Consider the following 23,380-nt stretch of genomic DNA (forward strand, 5'->3'; position numbering starts at 1 on the left):
GAGAGAACACATTTTGGGCATGTCACAACCTTTCCCAAATAAGGGTGCGTGGAGGGGAATAAGAACCCGAGTAGGAGGCAAGTAAAAGGTGATTTCATTGGGTGGATACCCGCGAGGTTTGTTTTGGCCGCCTGTGCAGCCAGGGTAAGGAAGGCCAGAGTGAATGACTGGTCCTATTGTCCCCGTGGAACTACAATTCCCAGAGTGCCACAGGCGCCCGCGCCCGGCCGGAAGCGGTCTCGGCTCCGAGCGCGGGAGGACCCGGTGCCGGGCGACTCTGGCCTCTTTACTCATGGCTTCTCCCAGCAAGGCAGTGATTGTTCCCGGGAACGGAGGCGGGGATGTGGCCACGCACGGCTGGTATGGCTGGGTGAAAAAGGAGCTGGGGCAGGTAAGAGACACACGATCTGCTCGGGGAAGTCAGCTGGGCGGGGACGGAGGCCTGGCGTTTGAAGGTGTGTCCGCCCCCCGCCAGCAACGCCCTGTGTGTTTCCACTCCTCTCCTCGATGCCGTCTCTTAAACTCTAGAACTAGTGGTCGAGATCTTGGTTGGAAAAATTGGAAGAATTCTCCGAGGGCTCAGTCGTTAGAGTGGAAGGAACCACTTTTTAGAACTACAGAGACAGAACCCTCACCCCTGCCCCTCTCTGCTGCCGGTTCCGATTTGGGAGTTCCCAGATAATTTTACAAGTATCTTCATTGCTCCCTGCTTCAGATTTTAAAAAATTAAATGTAATATTTAATATATACAAAGGATGTATGTGTGTAAATTATGAAGTGTAATTCAATGAATCACCAAACTAAAGTCTGTTACCAATATCTTTTTTTTTTTTTTTTTTCATTTTTAGAGGAATAAACAGTCTTTATTGGGCTCATATTACCAATATCTTTTCTTTTTTTTGGCGGCTCACCCTTACCTGGATCTGAACCCTTGGCCTTGGTGTTATCAACACTGCCCTTTAGCCAACTGAGCCTACTAATATTTTTGAAATGACCTGTATGTCCCCCCATTTTATCCCCCTGCCATCCTGTAATTTTTTCCATTTGCTTCTCTTTTTAAAATTATTTTTAGCATTTATATTATGTAGTCTTTAAATAATAGTTTATCTTGGCTTCTTTGTGAACTTTATAAAAAGGGTGTCCTACTATAGTTTGTCCTATGCATCTTGACTTCTTTCTGAACCCTATTCCATAACCTGGCAATAAGACTGCTTCCTGGGTTGCCATTCTCTAGAGAAGTTTTCTAGAATAGAATTTCAGGGTTGTGGCTTAAAAACATGGCTAGAGCTACAAACCAAAAGGTCAGAGAAGATGGGATCTCCAGTTTTCTGTACCACATTTTATCTACTCCCTGGCTCACAGTCTGGCTCTAGGTCAGTCTGTCTAGAACACATTCGCTCGTGCCTTCTCTATAAATTTATGCCTGTAGAGATAAATATAGATGCAGGTCTATATTTATTGCAAATAAAGGATGTAGATCTTTATTGTATAGGATATACAAGTTCAGAGATAGGTCTCTCTGTACAGAGGTCTGCAGAGCTGGCTAGATATAGAACTACAGATGGAGTTTATGAGGCAGGATTATATATTCATATGTAATCCTGTAGCATTTAACCCACTTCATTTCATAATATAAGCAAATACTTATTGATTTGATAAAGATTATATCAGGTTGTCTCACTTCTTATTAGCAAAGTATTAGTTGTAATTAAGCTCTTTATTATAGCTTTTTTTCCCCTCCCTCATATCATAGATACCTGGTTTCCAGTGTTTGGCTAAAAACATGCCTGACCCAAGTAAGTTTTAAACTTGTTTTTAAATAGCTGCATCTTGTTGGGTTTTGATCTCACCATTTTCGTAGCAGAGAACAGGAATATGATAGTAGAGAAGGCAAAGATGAATATATTTCTAAGAATGAATAAGGCAAGCACCTTGGGGAGGAGGGTGTAAGCCAAAAAATATAGAAAATTCTAGTAAGGATCAAGAAAAGCATCTCTACTTGGTAGAACTTAATTTTCAACTTTGCAAGCAATTTGATTTTCCCTTCTTTAAGTCTATAGATATTTTTAGGTAAAATTTGTGGGTGTTCCATTTGAGGCAGAGATATAATAAAATGTTATAGCACCTATTTGAGATTGTAATGTTTAAAAATGTAATTTTGCCAGTTTTGTTCTGGGTATGCCTATGATTTGTCTCAGGAACCTCCTTTATGGAAGGAAACAATATATAGGTGAATTTTAAAGAGAATGTTGTCAAGTTTTTTTTTTTTTTTATGTTTGAGGGTTTACATTTAAAGTTTCAGAGTTATATTTCATTATTTCCTCAGTTTTTTCTTACAAAATCATGGTAGAAAATAAAACTATTTCCAAACTATGGATTTAGGTATTTCAAACAGCAACATATAAGTCTTTAACTCTATTAAAACAACTCCATCTCCCATTGTGGTTCTGTGGTTTTTTTTTGTTTTTTTTTTTAAAAAGATGACCGGTAAGGGGATCTTAACCCTTGACTTGGTGTTGTCAGCACCACGCTCACCCAGTGAGCAAACCGGCCATCCCTATATAGGATCCGAACCCGTGGCCCTGGTGCTATCAGCACCGCACTCTCCCGAGTGAGCCACGGGGCCGGCCCTGGTTCTGTGGTTTTAAAACTTGTGAACTGCTGAACAGTTATGTTAGAAAGGGGGGCAGCATTAGACTGAGACCATCCCTATCAAATGACATACTCTTCCTTTACCCTGAACCTTAGTTACAGCTCGAGAGAGCATCTGGCTGCCCTTCATGGAGACGGAGCTGCACTGTGATGAAAAGACCATCATCATAGGCCACAGTTCCGGGGCCATCGCAGCCATGAGGTACGATCCTTGCTGAACTCCCACCCACTTTGTGGGCTCCAGCCCAGCCATGCTTGCTTGGGAAATACCTTGCGTATATCTTAGGTTTCTATTGCAGAGGAAACAGTGCTGACCTCAAAAAGTGGCAACATAATCTGACCTAATTCCTTCCTGGTTTGGTTAGTGGATTAAAAGAAAATATATTGCTTTTTTGCTGGGATGCAGTGATCCTTTTAAAACATAAGTGGCTCCAAACCCCAGTGGCTTCCTGTCACTCAGTTATGATTTCATCTCTACCATCTCCCCTTTTCTTTCCCCAGCCAGGTTTACTGACCTCATTGCAGTTCATGGAACATGCCAAATGCACACCTACCGTAACCAGCTCTTACCCTCCTACTTGGAACATTCTGTCCCTAGATACCTACGTGGCTTTCTATTCCCCTTTAAATCTTCTCGAATGTTCCCTTTCAGTTAAGCCTTCTGTAATCTCTCTGAAACAGCAGCCTCACCCTTCTGGCTTCTATCCCCTTGTATCTTATACTCTATAGCACTTTTCACCATTTTATATCCTGTTCATTTCTTGTCCATTTCCATGTCAGCTCCAGGAGGTTGGGATTTTGTTCTCTCTGACACTGAAACCCCACTGAGAGCCTGGCATATAGTAGATGCTCAATAAATATTTGCTGGCTGCTGCTACACCCTACCCACCTGCATCCCTCCATTCCTTAGGATTCATGGGCACATGCCCGATGGTCTCCATTAGAATGTCACATCTCCCCCTTTAACCTTATAAGTTCTAGGGAGTAGGGAACTTAGCTGGTTCCCTAAAGGTTGGGTTTTTTCCATATTCACTAGGCTGGATGACAAAGGTTAATATTTTTATTTGTATAGTCTCTTGTCCCAAGCAGTCACTCGGGATGTCACATGAATTGCTTATTAGGGAATCTTGCCAAATTCCATAACCTTTCATCCACACTGATTACAGCTATGAGAATAATAAAGTTTTTTAATATGGAGGTATAAAATTATCGTAGTCATAGTGTAAGGGATGTTTATAAGCTGCCAGTGCTTGTCTAGAAAATGAAGAGCTCCCTATATTGATGAAATCTGGCCCAACTCAAGGCCAAGTGAATTTTTCTCAAGCCATTAAATAGTAAAGATGTGCCTTTTTTTTTTTTTTTTTTTTTGGTGGCTGGCCGGTATGGGGATTTGAACCCTTGACCTTGGTGCTCTACCAAGTGAGCTAACTGGCCAGCCCCCATCTGCCTTCTGAATTCAGACCACTGAACTTCCTGCAGGATTGTCAGCAACCTTCTGACTTAGGAGAATTGACCTCTACAGTTAAGGGAGGCAAGGAGAAAAACAGATGCTGAAACCACTGGATGTAAGGTTGCAGGGGAACAGGAAATTGACACAGTCACAGAGGACTACTCTACAGATTACTTTTAATCACAAAGGGGAAACTGTACCTTTATAATGGAGAGATCTGGTGGATATCACCTTAAGCAAGTGATCAAATTTAATCTCATCAATAATGGGGCAGACTGGCATCATATGCCTTCTGATGGAATGGAGTGGGAAAGACACAAGATCATCTATGTAGTATTCTTGCAAAAATGTTTAACCTCATTCTAATCATGAAGAAACAGACAAATCCAGTTAAGGGGATAGTGTACAAGACAACTGGCCTAAACTCTTAAACAGTGTCAATGTTGTTTAAAAGAAAAAGTTTAATTACCAGCCACCTGCCAAAAAAAAAAAAGTTTAAAAGTGACTAAAGAGTCATGAAAACCAAATGTGATGCATCATCCTTGACTGGATCTAGGATTGTAAAAGTTTTTACTGTTTTACAGGATGTTTTTTGTTGTAAAGGATGTTTTTGGCACAACTGGGGAAAAACGAATACAGATAAGAGATATTATTTCAATGTTATATTTATTGGGAGTAGTCATGGTACTGTGGTTATATAAGAGAATGGCTTTGTTTTTAGGAGATACACGCTTAAATAAGTGTGAACTGCAGTAAAATTAATAAATCTAGGTGCTTGTTCTTCTAACTTTCCTGTAGGTTTGATATTTTTCTTTTTCTTTTTGGTAGCTGGCTGTGTGGGGATCCAAACCCTTGATCTTGGTGTTGTAACACCACACTCTAACCAACTGAGCCAACTGGCCAGTCCTCTGATATTTTTCAAAATAAATGGTTGGGGAAAAAAAGTTTGGACCCAAGAACAAAATACAAACCCTAAATCTTCCCTTGCTCTTGAAACTATTTCTACTCCATGTCTTTCCTTAGCCTAGTCTTTGCTGAGTGAGGGTACCATCTGCAGATGGTAAGCTAGGTGTCTACTTGCCAGGCACTGTACCAGAAAGCAAGGACACAAAGATCAGTAAGGCTCATGCCTGCCTTTAGGGAGCTGATGGTTTATTGGGGGAGACAGATGTACGAGGGTACTTCAAAAAGTTCGTGGAAAAATAGAATTAAAAGATAATATGAATCATTCCATTAACTTTTTGAAGTACCCTCCTAATACAACACAAATTAATAATACAATGCAATGTGGAGTGTGTGGTAATAGAGGTACATTTCTGGTACTCTATAGAATCACCTGGGTTGGGGGAGATGTCACACGTTAGAATTCAGATAACTGAACCTCAGTCCTAACCCTCTGAAACATGCTCTGGGTACACGCCTGGGAATCTGCATGTTAACCAACCACATAATGCTTATGCATACTAAAGATGAGTGAATACACACACCAAAGAGAATGTTTACACTTTTTTTGTTTATTAGGGAAGGACTGCAGAAGAGGTTTGGACTACCCTTGAAAAATGAGTAGGGGCTCATCAAGTAGTCAGGGTTGGACTTGTAGTTTTCTTGCTATTTCTCATATCAATCTCAACAGCATATTGCACATGCTTTCTGTATGATACATCAAATGGGTTTGTAAGTGGTTTATTGACTTTTTGGTGATTGAATTTAATATTGTCTATGAACTGACATCATTTTTCTCTTCCCAGGTATGCAGAAACACATAGAGTATATGCTATTATATTAGTGTCTGCATATACATCAGACTTGGGGGATGAAAATGAGCGTGCAAGTGGTAAGTCTGCAGGCAAAAACCCCAGAAAAGCCTTTCCCCTAGACATGGGGCTGCCTGTTCAGGTTATAAAACAGTACTGATATTCAGATAAGCTAAAAAAAAAAAAAAAATTGAATAGCCTATGAGAAAAATTTACTACTTATCTTCGAATACATTAGGCACTTGGAGAGGTGTTGGACTTCTTTCCAACCCAAAGTCTAGAATTGAACCTGAGAGGCCTGGTTTTATTTGAGCTACATACTCCCTCTTCACAAGTAGCAGTGTTGGTATCAAGCCCTACAGATATGAAAACAAAAGAAGTGCTTCTGATTCACATTTAGGCACTGATTCTGTGTGTCTCTGTGTCTCCACTAGACGTTTTAGAATATCATGGGCATTGATAGGTTATTTTTTTTCCATAGGATACTTCAGCCGCCCCTGGCAGTGGGAGAAGATAAAGGCCAATTGCTGTCACATTGTGCAATTTGGTTCCACTGACGACCCTTTCCTTCCCTGGAAGGAACAACAAGAAGTGGCTGATAGGTTGGAAGCCAAATTGTACAAATTCAATGACCGTGGCCACTTTCAGAACACAGAGTTTCACGAACTGATTAGCGTGGTAAAGTCTATGCTGAAAGTACTAGTGTAGACAGGATGATTCCTGCTGTTTTGCATCCCAGTATAGGGGCAGAGTAATATTATCTATTATCAGACAATTACTAGACATATAAAACATCCAGTTAAGTTCCAAATTGTCTGAAAAACAAACACAAGTTTCAACATTCAAACTAAGTTTTACAAATAGCATTTCCATTTTCCAAAGAATCTAAATCTCTCCATATTGCTATGAAGTACAGCAGTATTCTTCTCATTTGATAAGGGACATAAGGACAGCTTAATCACCCTTATTTATCCAAAACAATTAAGTCAGAAATGGAACCCAGGTTTCCTGATTCCCAGTCCAGATTAAAACTAAATAGGCTTTCATGTATGTTGTAGGAGTTATACTCTTTTCCTCTTGAAATAAAATTTTCTATTTTACTGGGGAAAGAAAACATGACTAAAGGTCCAGAGTATTGGCTTAGAGCTCAAAACACTAGCTGGCCCAGCATATTAAACCCAGACTAGGGCCTTCCACCTTTGATACCTTGCTCCCCAGTCCTTCAAACATGTTGAGAGAGAATGATACATAAGTATGCTAAGTTACTGGTGTGCCAGGGTCAGGCAGGGAACAGAAGCACAGTGACTAGATTTGTGTAAGACAAGAGTGGTGGGGATCAGGCCATATAGAGAGCTCATGCCCTGTCTAAATTGTTGCCATGTGGAAATGTGGCAAGGTGTCAATTTTCTGATACTTCAAGGGAAAAATCTACATATAGTGGTTTTTAAATTCAGGGTATATGTATGTATATACAGTCCATATATATATATGAATTATGTCCAGTCCATATAGGTATGGATTATGTTAGTTGGCAACAACAGTGTAAATCAAAAAATTTACAAGCACTGCAAGACAGACAAAAGTCCAAGCCATCCACTTGTGACCTCATCCACAGGCATTAACTTAGCCTGCTACTTTTATACAATTCTCTATAAAGCCCAAGAAAAGCTTGAGATAACCAAAATGAACATGTCAAAGGATGAAATCATGGGAACAATTTGGATTTTGTTAGAAACTCTTAAATATTTTAAAAAATAACCTTTCCATACTTCAAATTTTGTTTTGTGGAGTTCAACCTTTTAACTTCCAGTGTCCTTAGGATCTCTTTCAAGCATCATTCCAAGATTTTTCTTCTGATCAAACTCCCTCAAAAAAACCCTTTTTCATTTCCCAACACTTTTTAGTTATTATGATCCCTAAGTATTGGCTCAAACAGTTTCCAGGGAATTCACACTTGATGTTGCAGAACTGAATTTGCTGCAGAAATGTGATTTCCCACATTGTTTATGCCTAAAGGGGATTCAAAGCCATCATTGTAACCTGACAAGTCTTTTAGTTTCTAAGTGTGCTTAGACAAAAAAGTCAGGAAAGATTCACTAAACTTTTAATAGCAATTATCTTTGGGGAATAGGAATTTTGGTAGTTACAGTTGTGGTAGACGTCCCCATTGTGTTTTATATATCCACCTGGGGATTATTTGAATTTGTTACATGGAATGTGTATTACTTCTCTAATTAAAAATAAGACTTAAAACAACTTATTTGACAAGTTAGTAAAAACCAACCTTTGACCTTGGTGTTATTAACACCACACTCTAACCAAGAAAAAGCAAATTAGATAAATCAGTTGAATAGTAATGTTCTTAAAGAGGCTGTTTAGCACTGATTTGACCAAACCTATAATCAAAGTTGGATTCTACTTGAATTATTTAGAATTAGTAACTGCATTACTTTGTTTCCTGAAGTTCTTTCTTTAAAAAAAATACAAACTTATACAAATAACAGCTGTTCACAATACTTTGTTGTCCTCTTTCTCCATAGGAAAAAAAAACAAAAAACCCAAATATATGCAACTGAGAATAATTAATTCTGGTATGCTTCATTCTTATAAAGAGAATTACAATAGACCAATAGGATTGTCAAGTTGTACTGCCCAGTGGTAACCAGTAGCCACCAGTAGCTATAAAATTAAAAATTCAGTTCTTCAGTCACACTAGCCATATTTCAAGTGCTCAGAAGCCACCTATGGCTAGTGGTACCTTATTAGACAGCAGATATAGAATATTTCCGTCATTATAGAAAGTTCTATTGGACAGCACTGGTCTAGGGCACATATTTTATATTCTCTCACTCATCATCTAATAATGAATAATAGTTCAAAGTAAGAGCAACTAAACTTCAAATTACTTGTTTGACTAGTTTGCTTAGCTGAATACCATCAAAATCATGGGTCTCTAAAATTTACTCACTGCTAAACCAAGATCAGAGGAATTTCATGTGAGAATCCACATAAGTATTCTTTAAAAACCGTAGAACCATGGACTCTCATGATTTCTATGTTTGATTCTGTATGGATCATTATCAATCATAGAAAGTCCTTAGACTCTGGGGAGTATCTGTTTTTAGGTGAACAAAACATCTAATACTAAATGGGAATCAAATATAAGTATTAGGACTTCATTCACAATTTGATTTCTTGGCGTTGTCATGAGTTTGGAGCCCCACAATTTGATTTCTTGGCATTGTCATGAGTTTGGAGCCCCACAATTTGTTTTGAGTCAGTTTATCCCTGTAGGATAAATAATGCATTTAACTATGTATCAGAGGTGCTATTTTATATATATATATAAACATTCCTTTATTCCAATTTATTCAGGTCTTCAACTTTTCTTTAGTTCTTTTTTTTCTTTTGGCAGCTGGCAGGTACAGGGACAGAACCCTTGACCTTGTTATCAGCATCATGCTCTAACTAACTGAGCTAACTGGAGGTGATATATTTTTAAATTATTGTCTTTTTTTCCTTCAGTTAATATTCAGAATGAAAAATGTGCTATGAGGAAAAAAAAACCTTAGAGTCTTCATTCTGGTGAGACAAGGAATACTTTTATTTTAGTTGTTTATAAGCTTTAAAAATCAATCTCTGGGGCCGGCCCCGTGGCGCACTCGGGAGAGTGCCGCGCTGGGAGCTCAGCGACGCTCCCGCCGCGGGTTCGGATCCTATATAGGAAATGGCCGGTGCGCTCACTGGCTGAGCGCAGTGCGGGCGACACCAAGCCAAGGGTTGAGATTCCCTTACCGGTCACGAAAAAGACAACAACAACAACAACAAAATCAGTCTCTGGCTACTAAGACATAATGTAAAGTCTATTTAAAACACAAACTGGTTGGGCCGGCCCAGTGGTGCACTGGAGAGTGCGCCGCTTGGGATCCCATGTGGAGACCGGTTCCCGCTCACTGGCTGAGCGCGGTGCGGGCGCAACACCGAGGGTTGCGATCCCGTTACCGGTCAGTAAAAAAGACAAAAAAAAAAAGAAAAAAAAAATCAAGTCTCAATAAATTTTTAAAAACTGAAATTATTTCAAGTATCTTTTCAGATCACAACAGATTGAAACCAGAAATCAATAACACATGAAACCTAGGAAACTGTACAAAATCATGGAAATTAAACATGCTCCTGAATGACCTCTGGGTATAAGAAGAAATTAATCAGGAAATAAAAAAATTTCTTGAAACTATCAAAAATAGACACTTCATACTGAAACCTGCTGGATACTACAAACACAAACTGGTTCCTTTCCCCATTTCTACCTTTCTTCCAAGTTCAGTTTTCTTATTAAATAAGACTAGGCCAGGTCCCAGGAAGGACAGACATTGTTCTTATATTCCAACTCTCATGGGGATGGAAGAGAAACCTATAGTTTCAGGCCCCCAGATCCTCCTGTATCTTATTGCAAAGTAAGGCAAATCATAACTAAAGCCAAAATGTTTCATTATCTTAGTTAGTATTTTAGTTATACTAAGTTTCTAATTATGTTGTCAGAGCTAGGGCTCAGACCCTTCAAACTCATGGTACAGGCTGGGTCCCCAGACCCCTCAGATGCAGGTCCATGCTAGGTAATTGGGAAAGATTCCAGGAACTGTTGGCAGACAACATGAGCTCAGTCCTTAGCTTCCTCAGTGGCAGCAGCTTCCAGGTCTGGCAGTGGCCTTGCAGAGGGTCCCGGGGGCACTAGCAGCAGCAGCAGCCTCCAGCAGCAGTAGTAGCCTCCCCATGGCGCCCCCCCCCCCCGGCATCCTGGGGGTGGGAGGCACTGTGGATCAGAGCCACTCATCCTTATACTTAAGTCCAGAACCCAGGACACCTGGGTGCACATGCACAATTACACTAAACAATAACCAAGGAACACCTGAGAACATGTGCCTGTTTACATCAAATGTTCAGCAAGATTCTGAACATCTGAGGGGCCCTGACCATTTTCCTATATTTTTCCAACACATATATGTCCAATACTTGAAAGAATCTTTGTTACAAAGAGCTAGTGTCATCAAATGCTTATAGAGCTGGCCACAGAATTTATCTGATAAAAATTGGTTACTGAGCTGAATTTTATTTTACTGATCCCATTTATCTCAAAATAACTCTTCTGATGCTGTCCACTCAGAGCATTTCCAGACTGGTGTTAGAACTCAGGCCTCAGTAGTAGCTGAGCTTGAATTCCCTTTGGTTGGCTTTATGTTTTTGGCCTGGATATGGAAATTTTTTTTTTTTTCTTAAGATGACCAGTAAGGGGATCTTAACCCTTGACTTGGTGTTGTCAGCACCATGCTCACCCAGTGAGCTAACTGGCCATCCCTATATGGGATCTGAACCCATAGCCTTGGTGTTATCAGCACCACACTCTCCCGAGTGAGCCATGGGCCAGCCCAGGATACAGAAACTTTTAAGTGGAGCTACAAAGTGAAAATACAACAGCTGAGATCCTAAAAAGCCCTATACTTAATATCTTTGCAACAATACATCCAATAACCTAGTATTTTCTATGTGGCTGACAACTGGAACTGAAAAGTGCTATTACAGTTGAGGACAATTATAATGGCTTTCTGCTTAGACATATCACACCATGAATTTTAAAACAGAATAAGGAAACAAATCTAGAACAGAATAAGGAATCAAATCTAAAACAGAATAAGAAAAGAAGAATGGTATCTCCCCTTTCCACCCCCCAAATAAAGTGTGAATGGAGGGCAACGTACTATTTTTAGTTTTAATTTTAGTTAAATGATTAGACATCATCTTAGTCCATTCTGTCTGCTATAATAGAATACTATAGACTGGTCATTTATCAGCAACAGAAATTAATTTCTCACAATTCTAGAGGCTGGAAAGTCCAAGATCAAGGAGCTGGTGGATTTGGTATCTGCTGAGATTCACTTCCTGGGTCACAGATGGCCATCTTTTCCCTGTATTCTCACATGGCAGAGGGGGTGAGGGAGTCTCTGGGTTTCTTTTACAAAGGCACTAATCCTATTCATGAGGGCTCCACCCTCATGACCTGTCACTTCCCAAAGGCCTCACCTGTAAAAACTACCACTTTGGGATTAGATTTCGATATTTGAATTTTGGGAAGACACATTCAGTCTGTTGCAGACATTAAATAAAACTCTAGGGAAAATTCTAGCAAATAATACAGTTGAGCCACATAGTGGCTCAAGGAAGAAACAGTGAAAATATTCTCTTTAGGATGAAAATGTTAATATTTATGCACTGAAAACATATCCTTGACAACAGTAATCATTTTGGTTTGAGGTAAGTATGGTAGCATAATCCTCTGAAAGAATATTTCTGAAGTAAAAAGCAATTAATAGTGTGTACAAAAGGGATGGTCCACTCTCTCCCCAACTCATGCCCCTAGTTGTATACACTCCCCTACTATTCCTGTCTTCACCATTTTAATTTCTTCTCAATGAAATCACTGAAAAAATAGAAAACAGAAATGGTGATAATGAACCAGATGTAAAAAGTTCCCACGACCTTAATAAATAACTTCGAAATGAGCATTTTTACACTCTAGCCATTTATCATAATACTTGGTAAATATGAGTTTGTTGGCTTCTTTTTCCTTGAACCATGAAAACTCTTAAAAGCTTCAAAAGACGTGGTTCTCCAAAGCATCAAGGAATTTTATTTACTGAAGAATGGATTTCACTACTAACCTTACCTGTTTCATTTTCTGTTGGCTACTCAACCAATGTAAATTTAGTCTTCATAAATAAAAAAATGTTTTCATAGCAGCAAGTCTGTATCCATTATTGTGAAGTTTGCTTTTAAGGAAATTTGATGTTCCATCATGAATTAAGTTATTTGCTCCCAAAATAACTTCACTTGCAAAATGTCAGTAAAGTCCACAGCCCTCTTAAAATTCGAGCCACTCTGTCATGTAAATACAGTTAGATGGTGAAATCTCACCACCTTCATGGCAGTCATCAAAAACCTTTAAAAAAAAAAAAAAAAGTTTATATTAAAACTGAAATTTAAAAATATCCAAGACCCAATCATTAAAGCTATTTTAAAAACAAAACTTTCAAAGTGGAAGGAATTAGATCTGTACCTAAGAACATACTATACTTTGTGATCATTACGTTAGTTAATGAGGCTTTTTATTGTAGCATTAAGATTACCATGTTCACCTGCCCACTGGACAAAAGACTATCAGCAGGTAACACAGGAATACAGAAGGGAGACCCATATATATATATGAACAACTTAATTTTGACTCACAGAATGTTTCATGTTTAGTTATCTTCCTTTCTGTGAAGGGTGTTAAATTTTTTTTTTTTGGACGGCGGGCAGGTACAGGGATCCAAACCCTTGGCCCTAGTCTAGGAGCTGAAACCAGAGCAGAGAGAGCTTAGGCATATAGGCAGGGCCAGTATAATGAAATAAAGCACTGACTAGCAGCTCAAGAATATAAATGCCATGAAGACCGGGACAGTGTTTTGCTCTCTGTTTTATTCTCAGTGCCTACAGAACACAGATGGCACCCATATACTATCTGGGAAAGAATGAATGAAGAGTGCTGGGGCAGGATTTAGAGGAAAGACATTATTTCTGGGTTCAAATCCTGGTTGTTACTTCTAAGCCTTATGCTCTTAGTCTTCCAAAGCCTAACTTCCCTCACTCTTAACGGGGAAATACCACTGCTAGTTCCAAGGACATAAGGAGAATTTAATGAGACCACATATGAGAATCATTAAGAACACACCTGACCCATGACAGGTTCTCAACAAATCTCACTTCCTTTCCTACTTAGGTTAAATGATTAGCCCTCATCAAAAAAATGTCCATTTCAGGGCCAAGAGCAGAAAATGCAAATGTCCTTAACCTGTTTATTCCAAATAAGAACATAAGGCAATGATTTGTTCATTCTGTTCATCAAGGTAATATAGAGGTTTGACTAGGTCTTAGTCAACCCAGGAGTCTGAGAAAACTGGGGTGTGCTTACTCTACTCTGCTTTTTTATGTGGCATTTGTACCTGGTGGCAGTCAAGGGTAAAGTGAAGCCACTTACTGGGCAGAGTCCGCAGGGTGCCCGGACCAAACCCGTTGGGGGAATGATTGGATTGACTGCCCTGTACAACTTCATGTGTCCATCCACACTGCCAACTGTGCCTTCTTTTGCAGCAATGATAGTCATCTCCACTTTCCCATCATAAATAAGTGTATTCAAGATGGTTTCAATGTCCTCCATGGACAACTCTACCTAGAAAAGGGACACGTTAGAATGGACACAAAAAGGTCAAGGAGACATCCGTTTGGAGAGTGTTATAAAGGGTCACAATTCTTCAGTGAAATGGGAAGCATTATGCTGGAGAGGGGTAATCAAAAGCACAAAGAATGGGAATGACAGTCCAAGTTAGCATCCAAACCACTGACATGCTAGGGACAGAACTCAACTCATGGTGAGTCTGACACTTTCTGACATCTTTCCCTCTTAAGTAAAATATAGAAGTCTTATAAAATAACATTTCTTTGGCAAGAGTTTGATGGAGATTTATAAAATGCTTGAGCAAAAAGGTATTTTAGACATCAAATAGTCCAAGTTCTTAGTTCTTTATAAATGAGAAATCTGGGGCCCAGGAAATGAAAATGGTTTGTCCAACTGGCCACTTCAACTGCTTCGCTGAATGTAAAAAAGCATCAGTCCTTATGTATTGGTCTTCAAAAGAATTTGCTGAAGACACCTCATAAAGTAAGAAAACACTTATATCTCATAAGTAAGAAAATACCAATAAATGACAACTGATGTTATGACTGATATTTTACATATATGCTGAAATATCCTTGAGAAAGTCAAGAACTTGTCAAACAGACTTCTGAATTTGGGTAGTGAAATTCGCTACCAAGCCTGCTCTATGTCCTAAGCTCAAGAACAGTTAAGACAATGACAATGACAGCCTTTGCCTAAGGCTTAGGACAGTACTTGCCCAAAGTGGGTTCTGCAGACTGTTCATAGCTATCATCTGAGAAAAGGGTCTGCGTCAAATGTCTGAAATACATTGTAAACTGTATCTTTATGATAAAGAAGTTTTTTAAAATAGGATATAAATTATATGAAAAGGTTTGAAACTGAGTTCTGACCTTACTGATTCCCAATTCACAGATATATTTCCACACTTCATGTGATGAAGCAAATGAACTATTTCTTTGTATCATCGGATTCTGTTTGCTTTCTCGTGCTGTTTCTGCCTATACGGGTTGAAACATAAAGAGATGTAAGCAAGAATATTGGTGAGTGTTCTCTAAATACAACTTAAGAGTAAAACTAACAACAGAACATATTTTGTTTAGTGAAAACTACCAATCTCAGATTTTCAATTCCCATAAAATATGATATACAAGATTAAAATCCTTTATGAAGAAACATTTTTAAAGATTTGCAGTGATTTTCCTCAATTATGCCTCACCTTGGTTTGCAGGAATTTAAAACACTGTTGGTTAAGCACCTCTACAAATTCAGATTCAAAATCCTGGTCACTGTACCAAGCTCCACCAGTCACAGACCGGTCCGGCTGCAGATTATAGAGCATATACACCTTCTTTTTTGAGGCCTAGGAAAGAATGCACACAGTTCAAGTATTTATAACAGTTTCAAAAAACAAAACAAAAAAAATTATAGTTTAGAACAGTTTCATATATACAGAATTATTGCAAAAATGGTATAGAGAGTTCCTATATACTCCACACCCAGTTTCCCCTATTATAAACATCTTGTATAAGTGTGGTACACTTGTCACAACTAATGAACCAATACTGATACATTATTATTAACTAAAATCCCTAAATTTTGTGGTATGTGAATTATATCTCAATAAAGTTGTTATTAAAAATAAAGAAGTAGGAGGAAAATTGGCAACATGAGACTAGATTATGGATACATGGAGATTCATTATATTATTTTCTTTGCTTTTGTATATATTTGGAATTATCCACTAAAAATGTGATAGGGAAGTGGTATAACAAATATCATTTGATAAACAAAACCACTAATGAACATCGAATTCTTATATGCTGAAATCTTTATTCAAGCAAGCTTTACTCCAGGAGAATCTCAGTTTCTTTTCTATCTCAATCAGTGAGATCAGCAGCAGATATCCCTGATGAACCAGCTCTAGAGTATGAAGCTCCAGAATGTAGCAGGCATGAGAAGGGATAAGGAGGAGGAAACTCACCAGTGTACTGTGAGAGACACTTCACTAAGGCAGGGATCATTGTCTTACTTGTTCATTAGTTTATCCCAAGCACCCAGAACAGTGCCTGGTACATATCAAACAATAGATATTTGTTGAATGAGTACACTAATATGCCAGGATAAAGTAAATTATCTTACATACCACAAAATCTAGGAAAAATGTTCATGATTCCAAAATTCTTCACTGAAGATAGTTAAGTTTCAGATTTTCAAGTAGGTAAGACACCAAGAGTTAATTAGGTAGTGACAAATCTAAGCAGCATCTCCAAACCAATCCATTAAGACCTAAATTTTTAAGTCTTTTTAAAATCGTGACATAGCTTAAAGAATAAAAATTTGAAATATAGTTGGAGCAATATATGTAAGTGAATATTTAGGGGAAGAAAAGACAAAACTACTCACTGCTACTGATTTAACAGCTTTGATAAGCTTTTTACTTTCCAAATTCTTTAAAATTTTGTTGATTTCTGTCAATGGCAAGTTACTTTTATATCGGATATCTCTGCTCCATATTCCTATAAGATGGTAAAGTAAAATAAGTTGAACTATGGCGTTCATGGATTTTTGTTTCTATTCTTATAGCTTACATCTCATTCCAAAACTAGCAAAATAAAGTTTTAACAAAAGGTTATATGTAATTATTTGTAGGAAAAATTAAGTGACTAAGACGTAAGAACCTTGGATAAATTAACAAAAGTATGCAAAACAATAAATAAGTCATATGTTTTATATTGTAACTGGAAATTTCTTAGAATCCCAATGCAGCACCTTTTTTTTTTTTTACCGTTTTGTCTTTTTTACTGACTGGTAACAGGTTCGCAACCCTCGGTGTTGCGCCCGCACCGCGCTCAGCCAGTGAGCGGGAACCGGTCTCCACATGGGATCCGAACCCTTGGCGGGAGCGCCGCTGCCCTCCCAAGCGGCGCACTCTCCAGTGCGCCACCGGGCCGGCCCATGCAGCACCTTTTGAAAAACATTTTTAAAAAGGACATTTTCATAATGGAAGAAAAAAATCATGAATATTAGTGAATTAACTTATATCATCTCTTCCATCTCCTCCTGCACCCTAATCTCTGTTTTCTGATATTTTCACTTGAGATTCCCCTCAAGACACTACCACACCTCACTAGGCATCTGTCTGCCCTTGCAAAACCAAAGGTACTATTATCCACAATTTGCAAGTAAGATGAAGAAACTGAGGATTACAAAGTTTAAGTAACTTGTCGAAAGTCATTTAGCTAGACAAGGAAGATTAAAAAACAAAAAAAGCTTAAGTTTTAATTTATTTATTTTGAATAGATAATACATTCATGTGGATCAGAATTCAGAAGTCTTTTTCCATCCCTGGCCATGGCCGTCTAATTCCTGTCTCCCTCAAAGCAACAATGGCACCACTCTTGGGTGTGCTTCAAGCACATGTATGTTCTATTCACTTCCTCCCCTTTTTACACAAGTGGCAGCATACTCTACACACTGAGCTATACCCTGGGAAGCCAGGATTCAGGGCCCTATATTTAGTCCCAAAGACAATGTTTTTTCTGCTTCATTCTTCTCATGCTTACCTTTATTTCCTGCATCCTCTATGATTTGATACACTAGTTTTTCTTGGTTATCTGATCCCTTCATTTTACTGCAGGGGAATAAAGTAAAATTAAAAAGGCAAAAGGTACAGGATAATCTAATCTACAAAACTACTTAAATGAATTAGCAAACAAGGTCATCACCGTGACTTATTTACCAAAAGAAGGGCTTACCTTAAAAAGAATGAGACAGAGCTGTATGTATCAACATGAAAAGATGTCCAAGATACAGTAAGTGAAAAAAACAAGTTGCAAAACAGTATGGATAGCATGATCCCATTTTTGTTTTAAAAAAAAAGAAAAGAAAAGAGATTATATATAAATACATAGTATATAAATATATAATCATCTATGTGTATTTATATATATCTAGAAGAAAGGATATATGCCAAATTATTAAAAGTGGTTATCTCTGGGAAGTGAAACCTATGGTAGGAGGTGGGAATGATATATGCAGAATAGGCTTATATTATGCAATTTTGTATTAGTTTTTTTCCAACACGTGTTACTTTTGTAACAATTAAAATTTTCTTAAAATTAAAAACATAGGTGCTTACCCAGCATTCTGAGAGTCCTTTATTCTATATAAAAGGCCTGTATTACTCCTTAAGAGATCCAACTGACCCTAAAGTTTTTAAAAAGATAATAGGAGTCAATTATTTTGGAGATACATTAAGTCTAGTGACAGTCTTTAATATTTTATTTTACAGACTAAAATATTCTACCTCCCACAGTTATTTGTCAGTTCCTCAAATGAGATTTAAGTTGGGCTGGCTGGTCAGCTCAGTTGGTTAGAGCGTGGTGCTGATAACAACAAAGCCCAGGGTTTGATCCCTGTACCTGTCAGCTAACCCCCCATCACAAGAGACATAAATTTTTGCCTACACATCACGTACAATGTATTTCTAGCTCTTTATCTCGAAATTTTCCAAAACATCAATACTAATAATTTCCTATGTCCTACATCCTGGCTTGGTTATATGATCAGTGCGTAAGGAATTTTAAAAACTCAGCTTTAGAATATTAAGTAAAAATCTATACTCTAATCCAAATAAATCTAAGTTATATATATAAAATATAAATAAAATTTAAGAATAAAATAATATCTGTATAAATAAAAAGTTCAAATAAATGCTAAACATGCATAAACATTCTATAGCACAATGACTAAATAAAATTTACACGAAAATTAGGCAGAAAGGTCAACCAATGAATAAAAGGCCTGTAGTAATATTGTTTTTACATAACAAATCAAAAGTAAAATAAAGCATGTTCTGTCCTGCTTCTGAATTTCCTTGGGTCTGAACTTAGGAGAACCCTGATGGCTGTACCATTGAGCTTCTGGCCCCATTCTCATGTGTTAAGACTGAATAGACTCTTGATTTGGAGATGGATTTACATATTGGATGAACAACAGCACCCTCCTTTCCTTCCCTGAACCCACTAAGTGGCAAAGTGGGACCATAAACACAGTTTGGAGGCTCCATTCAGTTGTTTATTTGACCCCTTGCTTAAAATCCTTCACTAGCTTTGCCACTGCCTACAGCTCATAGCTAATAGGACTGACATCAGACAGTCGGTTACAGAGGTGGTGCTGAGGATGATTTTCAGTCAGAAAGGAAAGGGTTGAGAGGGAGGTCAAAGGACAAAAAGGAAATTTTCCACTGCCACAATCTCCGAGAACCCCTTCCTCTATCCTTCCTGTAGCTGAAGACCATGCAGACCACAGTGAATGAATAGAAATCAACATTCCTTTGGCTAGAACAGGGGTAAGCAATCTGGCCCACTGCTTGTTTTTATAAATAAAATTTTATTGGAACACTGCTATGCCCATTTGTTTATGTATCACTGTCCATGGCTGTTTCTTGCTAAAATGACAGAGTTGAGTGGTTGTGACAGAGACCATATGGCCCACAAAGCCTAAAACATATACTATCTGGCACTTCATAGAAAAAGTGTGCTAACTCCTGAGCTGGAATGTTGAAGGGAATGATTTAACAAAAGGTTCACCTGTCCCCAAATCTCAAATCCAGAGCCCTTAGAAATCCAAAAAGGCTTGTGGATTTTAAAAAGTAAATCAGTCCTTCAGATGAAGCCGTAGTATTGAACTCTTTTATCTAATTGCTACCAAAACCACATTGAAATTCTCTCAGGAAAAGTGAGTTTTGATGATGGGGGAAAGGAGGGAGAAATAGGTAGATTTAGAGCATGGGGTACCACTAGGTGGGGAGTCTTTGGACAGTTGGAGGAGAATGGCATTAGGGCCCCAGGTTCTTGAGGAAAGAAGAGAGGTATGAGGAGGTGGGGCTTCTCCAACAAACCCCACTATAATGTCATTGCGGGCGGAGGCTGTACTTCCTCCCAAAGGCCCAGCGAAACAGAATCAATAGGATAGATCTCTCTTTCTTTCTCTGTCCAGAAAAAGATTATAAGGAATTCACTCATATGACTATGGAGGCTGAGGAGTCCCATAATTTGTCCTCTATGAGCTAGAGACCCAGGAAAGTTGGGTATAGATCAAAGGCCTGAGAGCCAGAGAGCTGATGGTATAGATTCCAGTATGAGTCTGAAGGTCCAAGAACCAGGAGTGCCAGCATTGGGGAGGGCCATCTGCTTTACTCAGCTCATCAATTCAAATGCTAATCTCTTCCAGAAATACCCTCATAGACACTCCCAGAAATAGTATAACTGGATATCTGAGAATCCCTTGTCCCAGTCAAGTTGACACATAAAATTAACCATCACAGCTATGTAACAGGAAGCAATGACAGCCACAACCTATAAGGAATTACATGAACTAGCTGGATTCACCTTACCATGGACAACAATCTATTGATGGCCACTGCCCGCTGCTGGGCTTCTATATGAGGCATTTCATTCTGAATTACTTGGTCTGTGATTCCATGAGGGAACTGGTGACATAATTCTATAATCCTAGAAACAAAGGCATTAATGTTATTCTTCATGTTTATCTGTTTCAAGAGGCCATGGGGGGACGGGGGAGAATACAAGCAGAACAGTTTGAAATTGTGCTTTTTCACATTAATCTGGCTTTTATAAAGGTTTTGAAACAAAGCATGTTAGAAATTGAGGAAGGTGACTTCTAAATATATGATTACATTATTATTGTTATTTAAGAGGAGTATTTCTTTTCCTCACTAATATGAATTTTATACTAGAGCAAAAGTCTAACGAAAACAGAAAAAATATTAAAGTTGTGACTTCAATTTTCTCACATGGAATAAGTATGACAAAGTTAAGCCACAAGTCTGTAAGGAAGAGGCAAATGCAGACAACTTTTTGGTGGGAAGCCAAAATTTGTTTTGCCAATTCACCATAATATCCCTACCAAACAAAAGTCTAAATCTTCACCTTGTCATATAATTAATATATGTATTTATTAAGATTCATGGCTAACTTAACATCAGCACAGCCAGGTTAAGCAACTTCCCCCCTTTCCCTTTTCTGCTTTGGGAACTGAGCAGCGAAATTCGTCTCCTGGGAAGGGGTAAACATGACTTATCATCAAAGGAACGTCTTGTGGGCTGTGGTAGCTGGCTTCAGGCTGGAGCGCTTTGCACAGATATAGTAGCGACACTAATTAGAAGCCTATACCCTGGGCCGGCCCAGGTTCGGATCCCACATACAGACCGGCCGCTCACTGGCTGAGCGAGGTGCGGGAGCAACACCGAGGGTTGCGATCCCGTTGCCGGTCCCGGTCCGGTGTGGGCGCGACACTGAGGGTTGCGATCCGTTGCTGACTTATCATCAAAGGAACGTCTTGTGGGCTGTGGTAGCTGGCTTCAGGCTGGAGCGCTTTGCACAGATATAGTAGCGACACTAATTAGAAGCCTATACCCTGGGCCGGCCCAGGTTCGGATCCCACATACAGACCGGCCGCTCACTGGCTGAGCGAGGTGCGGGAGCAACACCGAGGGTTGCGATCCCGTTGCCGGTCCCGGTCTGGTACGGGCGCGACACTGAGGGTTGCGGTCCGTTGCCGGACACGAAAAAAGACAAAAAGGAAAAGAAAAAAGAAAAAAAAAGCCTATACCCTAAGCGACCAGGTGTTAGCAGACTACAAAGGCTGTGTCACCTACATACCACTGATTTCGAAGTTGCCCGTTACTCTGCCAGAACCGTCAAAGGCTTATAAACTCCTCTTTTCCTTTGTTCGGGGGGAACTGATCTGGCTCAGTCTCCCCTCCACATTAGTGGAATAAAGTTTTTTGACTGAAATAGCGTCTGGCTCGGGTCTCTCTCTCCCTTTTCTCCGTCTCGCCAAACCTAACGGTATTATTCATAACAGTTTGAGAAAGTTGGAGTCTTATACAACTATTACTAACCTAAGTATAGCAGTGCACTGGTAGAGAATATAAAATTGGGAGAAGATTTACGTGCCCTAAAAGTCTTGAGCTCAATACTGTACTGAAACCACTTGGCTTAATGTTGCTTCGTAATCACATACTGCACCCTAACTTCGCCCAAACATTTCTTGTGGGAGTTCTTCCTTAGTGAGAAGAGCAATCCCGGATTAGAACATGTATCCACAAATACCACGGGAAAAAAGCCGAGGGTCTTCTCCCAAAGCAGTGATCACCTCAGTTGTAGATAAGCATATCATCACAACTTCCTAACCAGCACTGGGGCAAAGCCAGCTACACAAAGCTGCAAGCTGTAAAATCCTTCTTGAATTTAAGAGCTCTGCTCTCCGAGGGCTGGGGTGGCCCAGAACTCCGCAATCACTTTCTCAAGTGTTCACCCTACCTGCTCTAGCCTCTCCTGTGGGCTCCTGGAGAAGGGGTCCGGCTGCCCAAATGACCCGTCGCCTGCGGGGAGTTTGGGGTGGGGGAGTGGGGCGGGGGCGGGCAGAGGGCGCCCCAACGGGAACTGGAGCCTCACTGGTTTACCTGTTTTCTATTTCAACCGGACCCGCATCGGGCGGCTGCACCTTCACCTTCACCTCAGCCATGAGGGCGCAGTTCCCGATCCTTAGGGACGAGAGCCACAGAGTCTCGGGACAGAGAACCGGGGAACGCCAGGAACCGGCAGACGACAGCGCCCGGCAGGAGGCGAGGGGCCTTCTTCCTCGTGTCGCAGCCGGCCCTTCCTTGCCTGTCGGTTTCAGGCGACCAAGCCGCGCCTGCTCCGCCCCGCTCGCCGGCGCTGCTACAGCTCTTTATTCTTGTTTTCCAGAATGTCTATGCCTTTCGGACGAGCAAGCCTGGTTCCCTCATTCTGAGTGGGACGCCACCTCTTAGCACTTTCCAACGTCTGTGAAGGCATATTCTTGGATGTCTACAGTAAAGCCTTGGGCGAGGAGCTCCAGGCGGGTACCGGTCTTCCTGCCAAGCGGCAGGGGCCGGGCTAGTTGCTAGGAAGCGGAGTTTCCGCCAATCAGCTGCCCAGTTCCTAGTGGGCGGGGCGCGGCTCACAGCGTCTGTAGTAACCCGGGAGGCTGCGGAGGAGGAGGCAAGAGGCGGTGAGAGCCCTGCGATCGCGTTGCGGGCGGAAGACGTGCCTTGGGGATCCTAATCCGGGTCCCCGCGGTTGGAGGAGAAGGAAGACCTTCTTCACTTCAGCTAAAAGGTTGCAGGCATCCGTGGCTGCCCCGATGGGCGGGTTGGAAGACCGGACGGAGTTCCGGATCCGGGCGGCGAGGGGGCTGGCCGGGTGGAGGGAGTCGGCGGGGCGG

At 40.0% G+C, this 23,380-nt stretch overlaps 2 protein-coding genes across 4 annotated transcripts; one reads left to right on the forward strand and one right to left on the reverse strand.

The window, feature by feature from the left end:
• Positions 1 to 275: 275 nt before the first annotated feature.
• On the forward strand, positions 276 to 15,072 carry RBBP9 (retinoblastoma binding protein 9). 2 transcript variants are annotated; one of them, XM_008585369.1, is made up of 5 exons: positions 276 to 391; positions 1,754 to 1,796; positions 2,749 to 2,854; positions 5,851 to 5,936; positions 15,017 to 15,072. In XM_008585369.1, exons 1-5 carry the CDS (start codon positions 293 to 295, stop codon positions 15,037 to 15,039), a joined length of 357 nt encoding a protein of 118 aa, XP_008583591.1. In that variant the 5' UTR covers positions 276 to 292; the 3' UTR covers positions 15,040 to 15,072. The 2 variants fall into 2 exon arrangements, with proteins under 2 accessions (XP_008583591.1, XP_008583590.1); XM_008585368.1 differs by lacking the exon at positions 15,017 to 15,072 and adding an exon at positions 6,338 to 8,442.
• POLR3F (polymerase (RNA) III (DNA directed) polypeptide F, 39 kDa) lies at positions 11,607 to 22,768 on the reverse strand. 2 transcript variants are annotated; one of them, XM_008585366.1, is made up of 9 exons: positions 22,596 to 22,768; positions 20,502 to 20,619; positions 18,243 to 18,310; positions 17,668 to 17,735; positions 16,508 to 16,620; positions 15,321 to 15,464; positions 14,995 to 15,102; positions 13,925 to 14,116; positions 11,607 to 12,847 (listed from the first exon to the last, which is right to left on the reverse strand). In XM_008585366.1, the coding sequence occupies exons 1-9, from the start codon at positions 22,655 to 22,657 to the stop codon at positions 12,770 to 12,772; spliced, it is 951 nt and encodes a 316-aa protein (XP_008583588.1). In that variant the 5' UTR covers positions 22,658 to 22,768; the 3' UTR covers positions 11,607 to 12,769. The 2 variants fall into 2 exon arrangements, with proteins under 2 accessions (XP_008583588.1, XP_008583589.1); XM_008585367.1 differs by lacking the exon at positions 22,596 to 22,768 and adding an exon at positions 22,453 to 22,518.
• Between the last annotated feature and the right edge of the window lie 612 nt (positions 22,769 to 23,380).

Source organism: Galeopterus variegatus, unplaced genomic scaffold, assembly GCF_000696425.1.
Source record: "Galeopterus variegatus unplaced genomic scaffold, G_variegatus-3.0.2 Scaffold3538, whole genome shotgun sequence".
NCBI classification, from domain to species: domain Eukaryota; kingdom Metazoa; phylum Chordata; class Mammalia; order Dermoptera; family Cynocephalidae; genus Galeopterus; species Galeopterus variegatus.

Excerpts from the sequence above, each read along its gene's own strand:
- RBBP9 (XM_008585368.1), top strand. The coding sequence starts at position 293 with ATGGCTTCTCCCAGCAAGGCAGTGATTGTTCCCGGGAACGGAGGCGGG. Across the intron at positions 392-1,753 it reads TGAAAAAGGAGCTGGGGCAG|ATACCTGGTTTCCAGTGTTT; the intron begins GTAAGAGACACA and ends CTCATATCATAG. Across the intron at positions 2,855-5,850 it reads GGGGCCATCGCAGCCATGAG|GTATGCAGAAACACATAGAG; the intron begins GTACGATCCTTG and ends TTCTCTTCCCAG.
- POLR3F (XM_008585366.1), bottom strand. The coding sequence starts at position 22,657 with ATGGCTGAGGTGAAGGTGAAGGTGCAGCCGCCCGATGCGGGTCCGGTT. Across the intron at positions 20,620-22,595 it reads CCGGTTGAAATAGAAAACAG|GATTATAGAATTATGTCACC; the intron begins GTAAACCAGTGA and ends CTTTGTTTCTAG. Across the intron at positions 16,621-17,667 it reads AGAGGATGCAGGAAATAAAG|GAATATGGAGCAGAGATATC; the intron begins GTAAGCATGAGA and ends ACCATCTTATAG.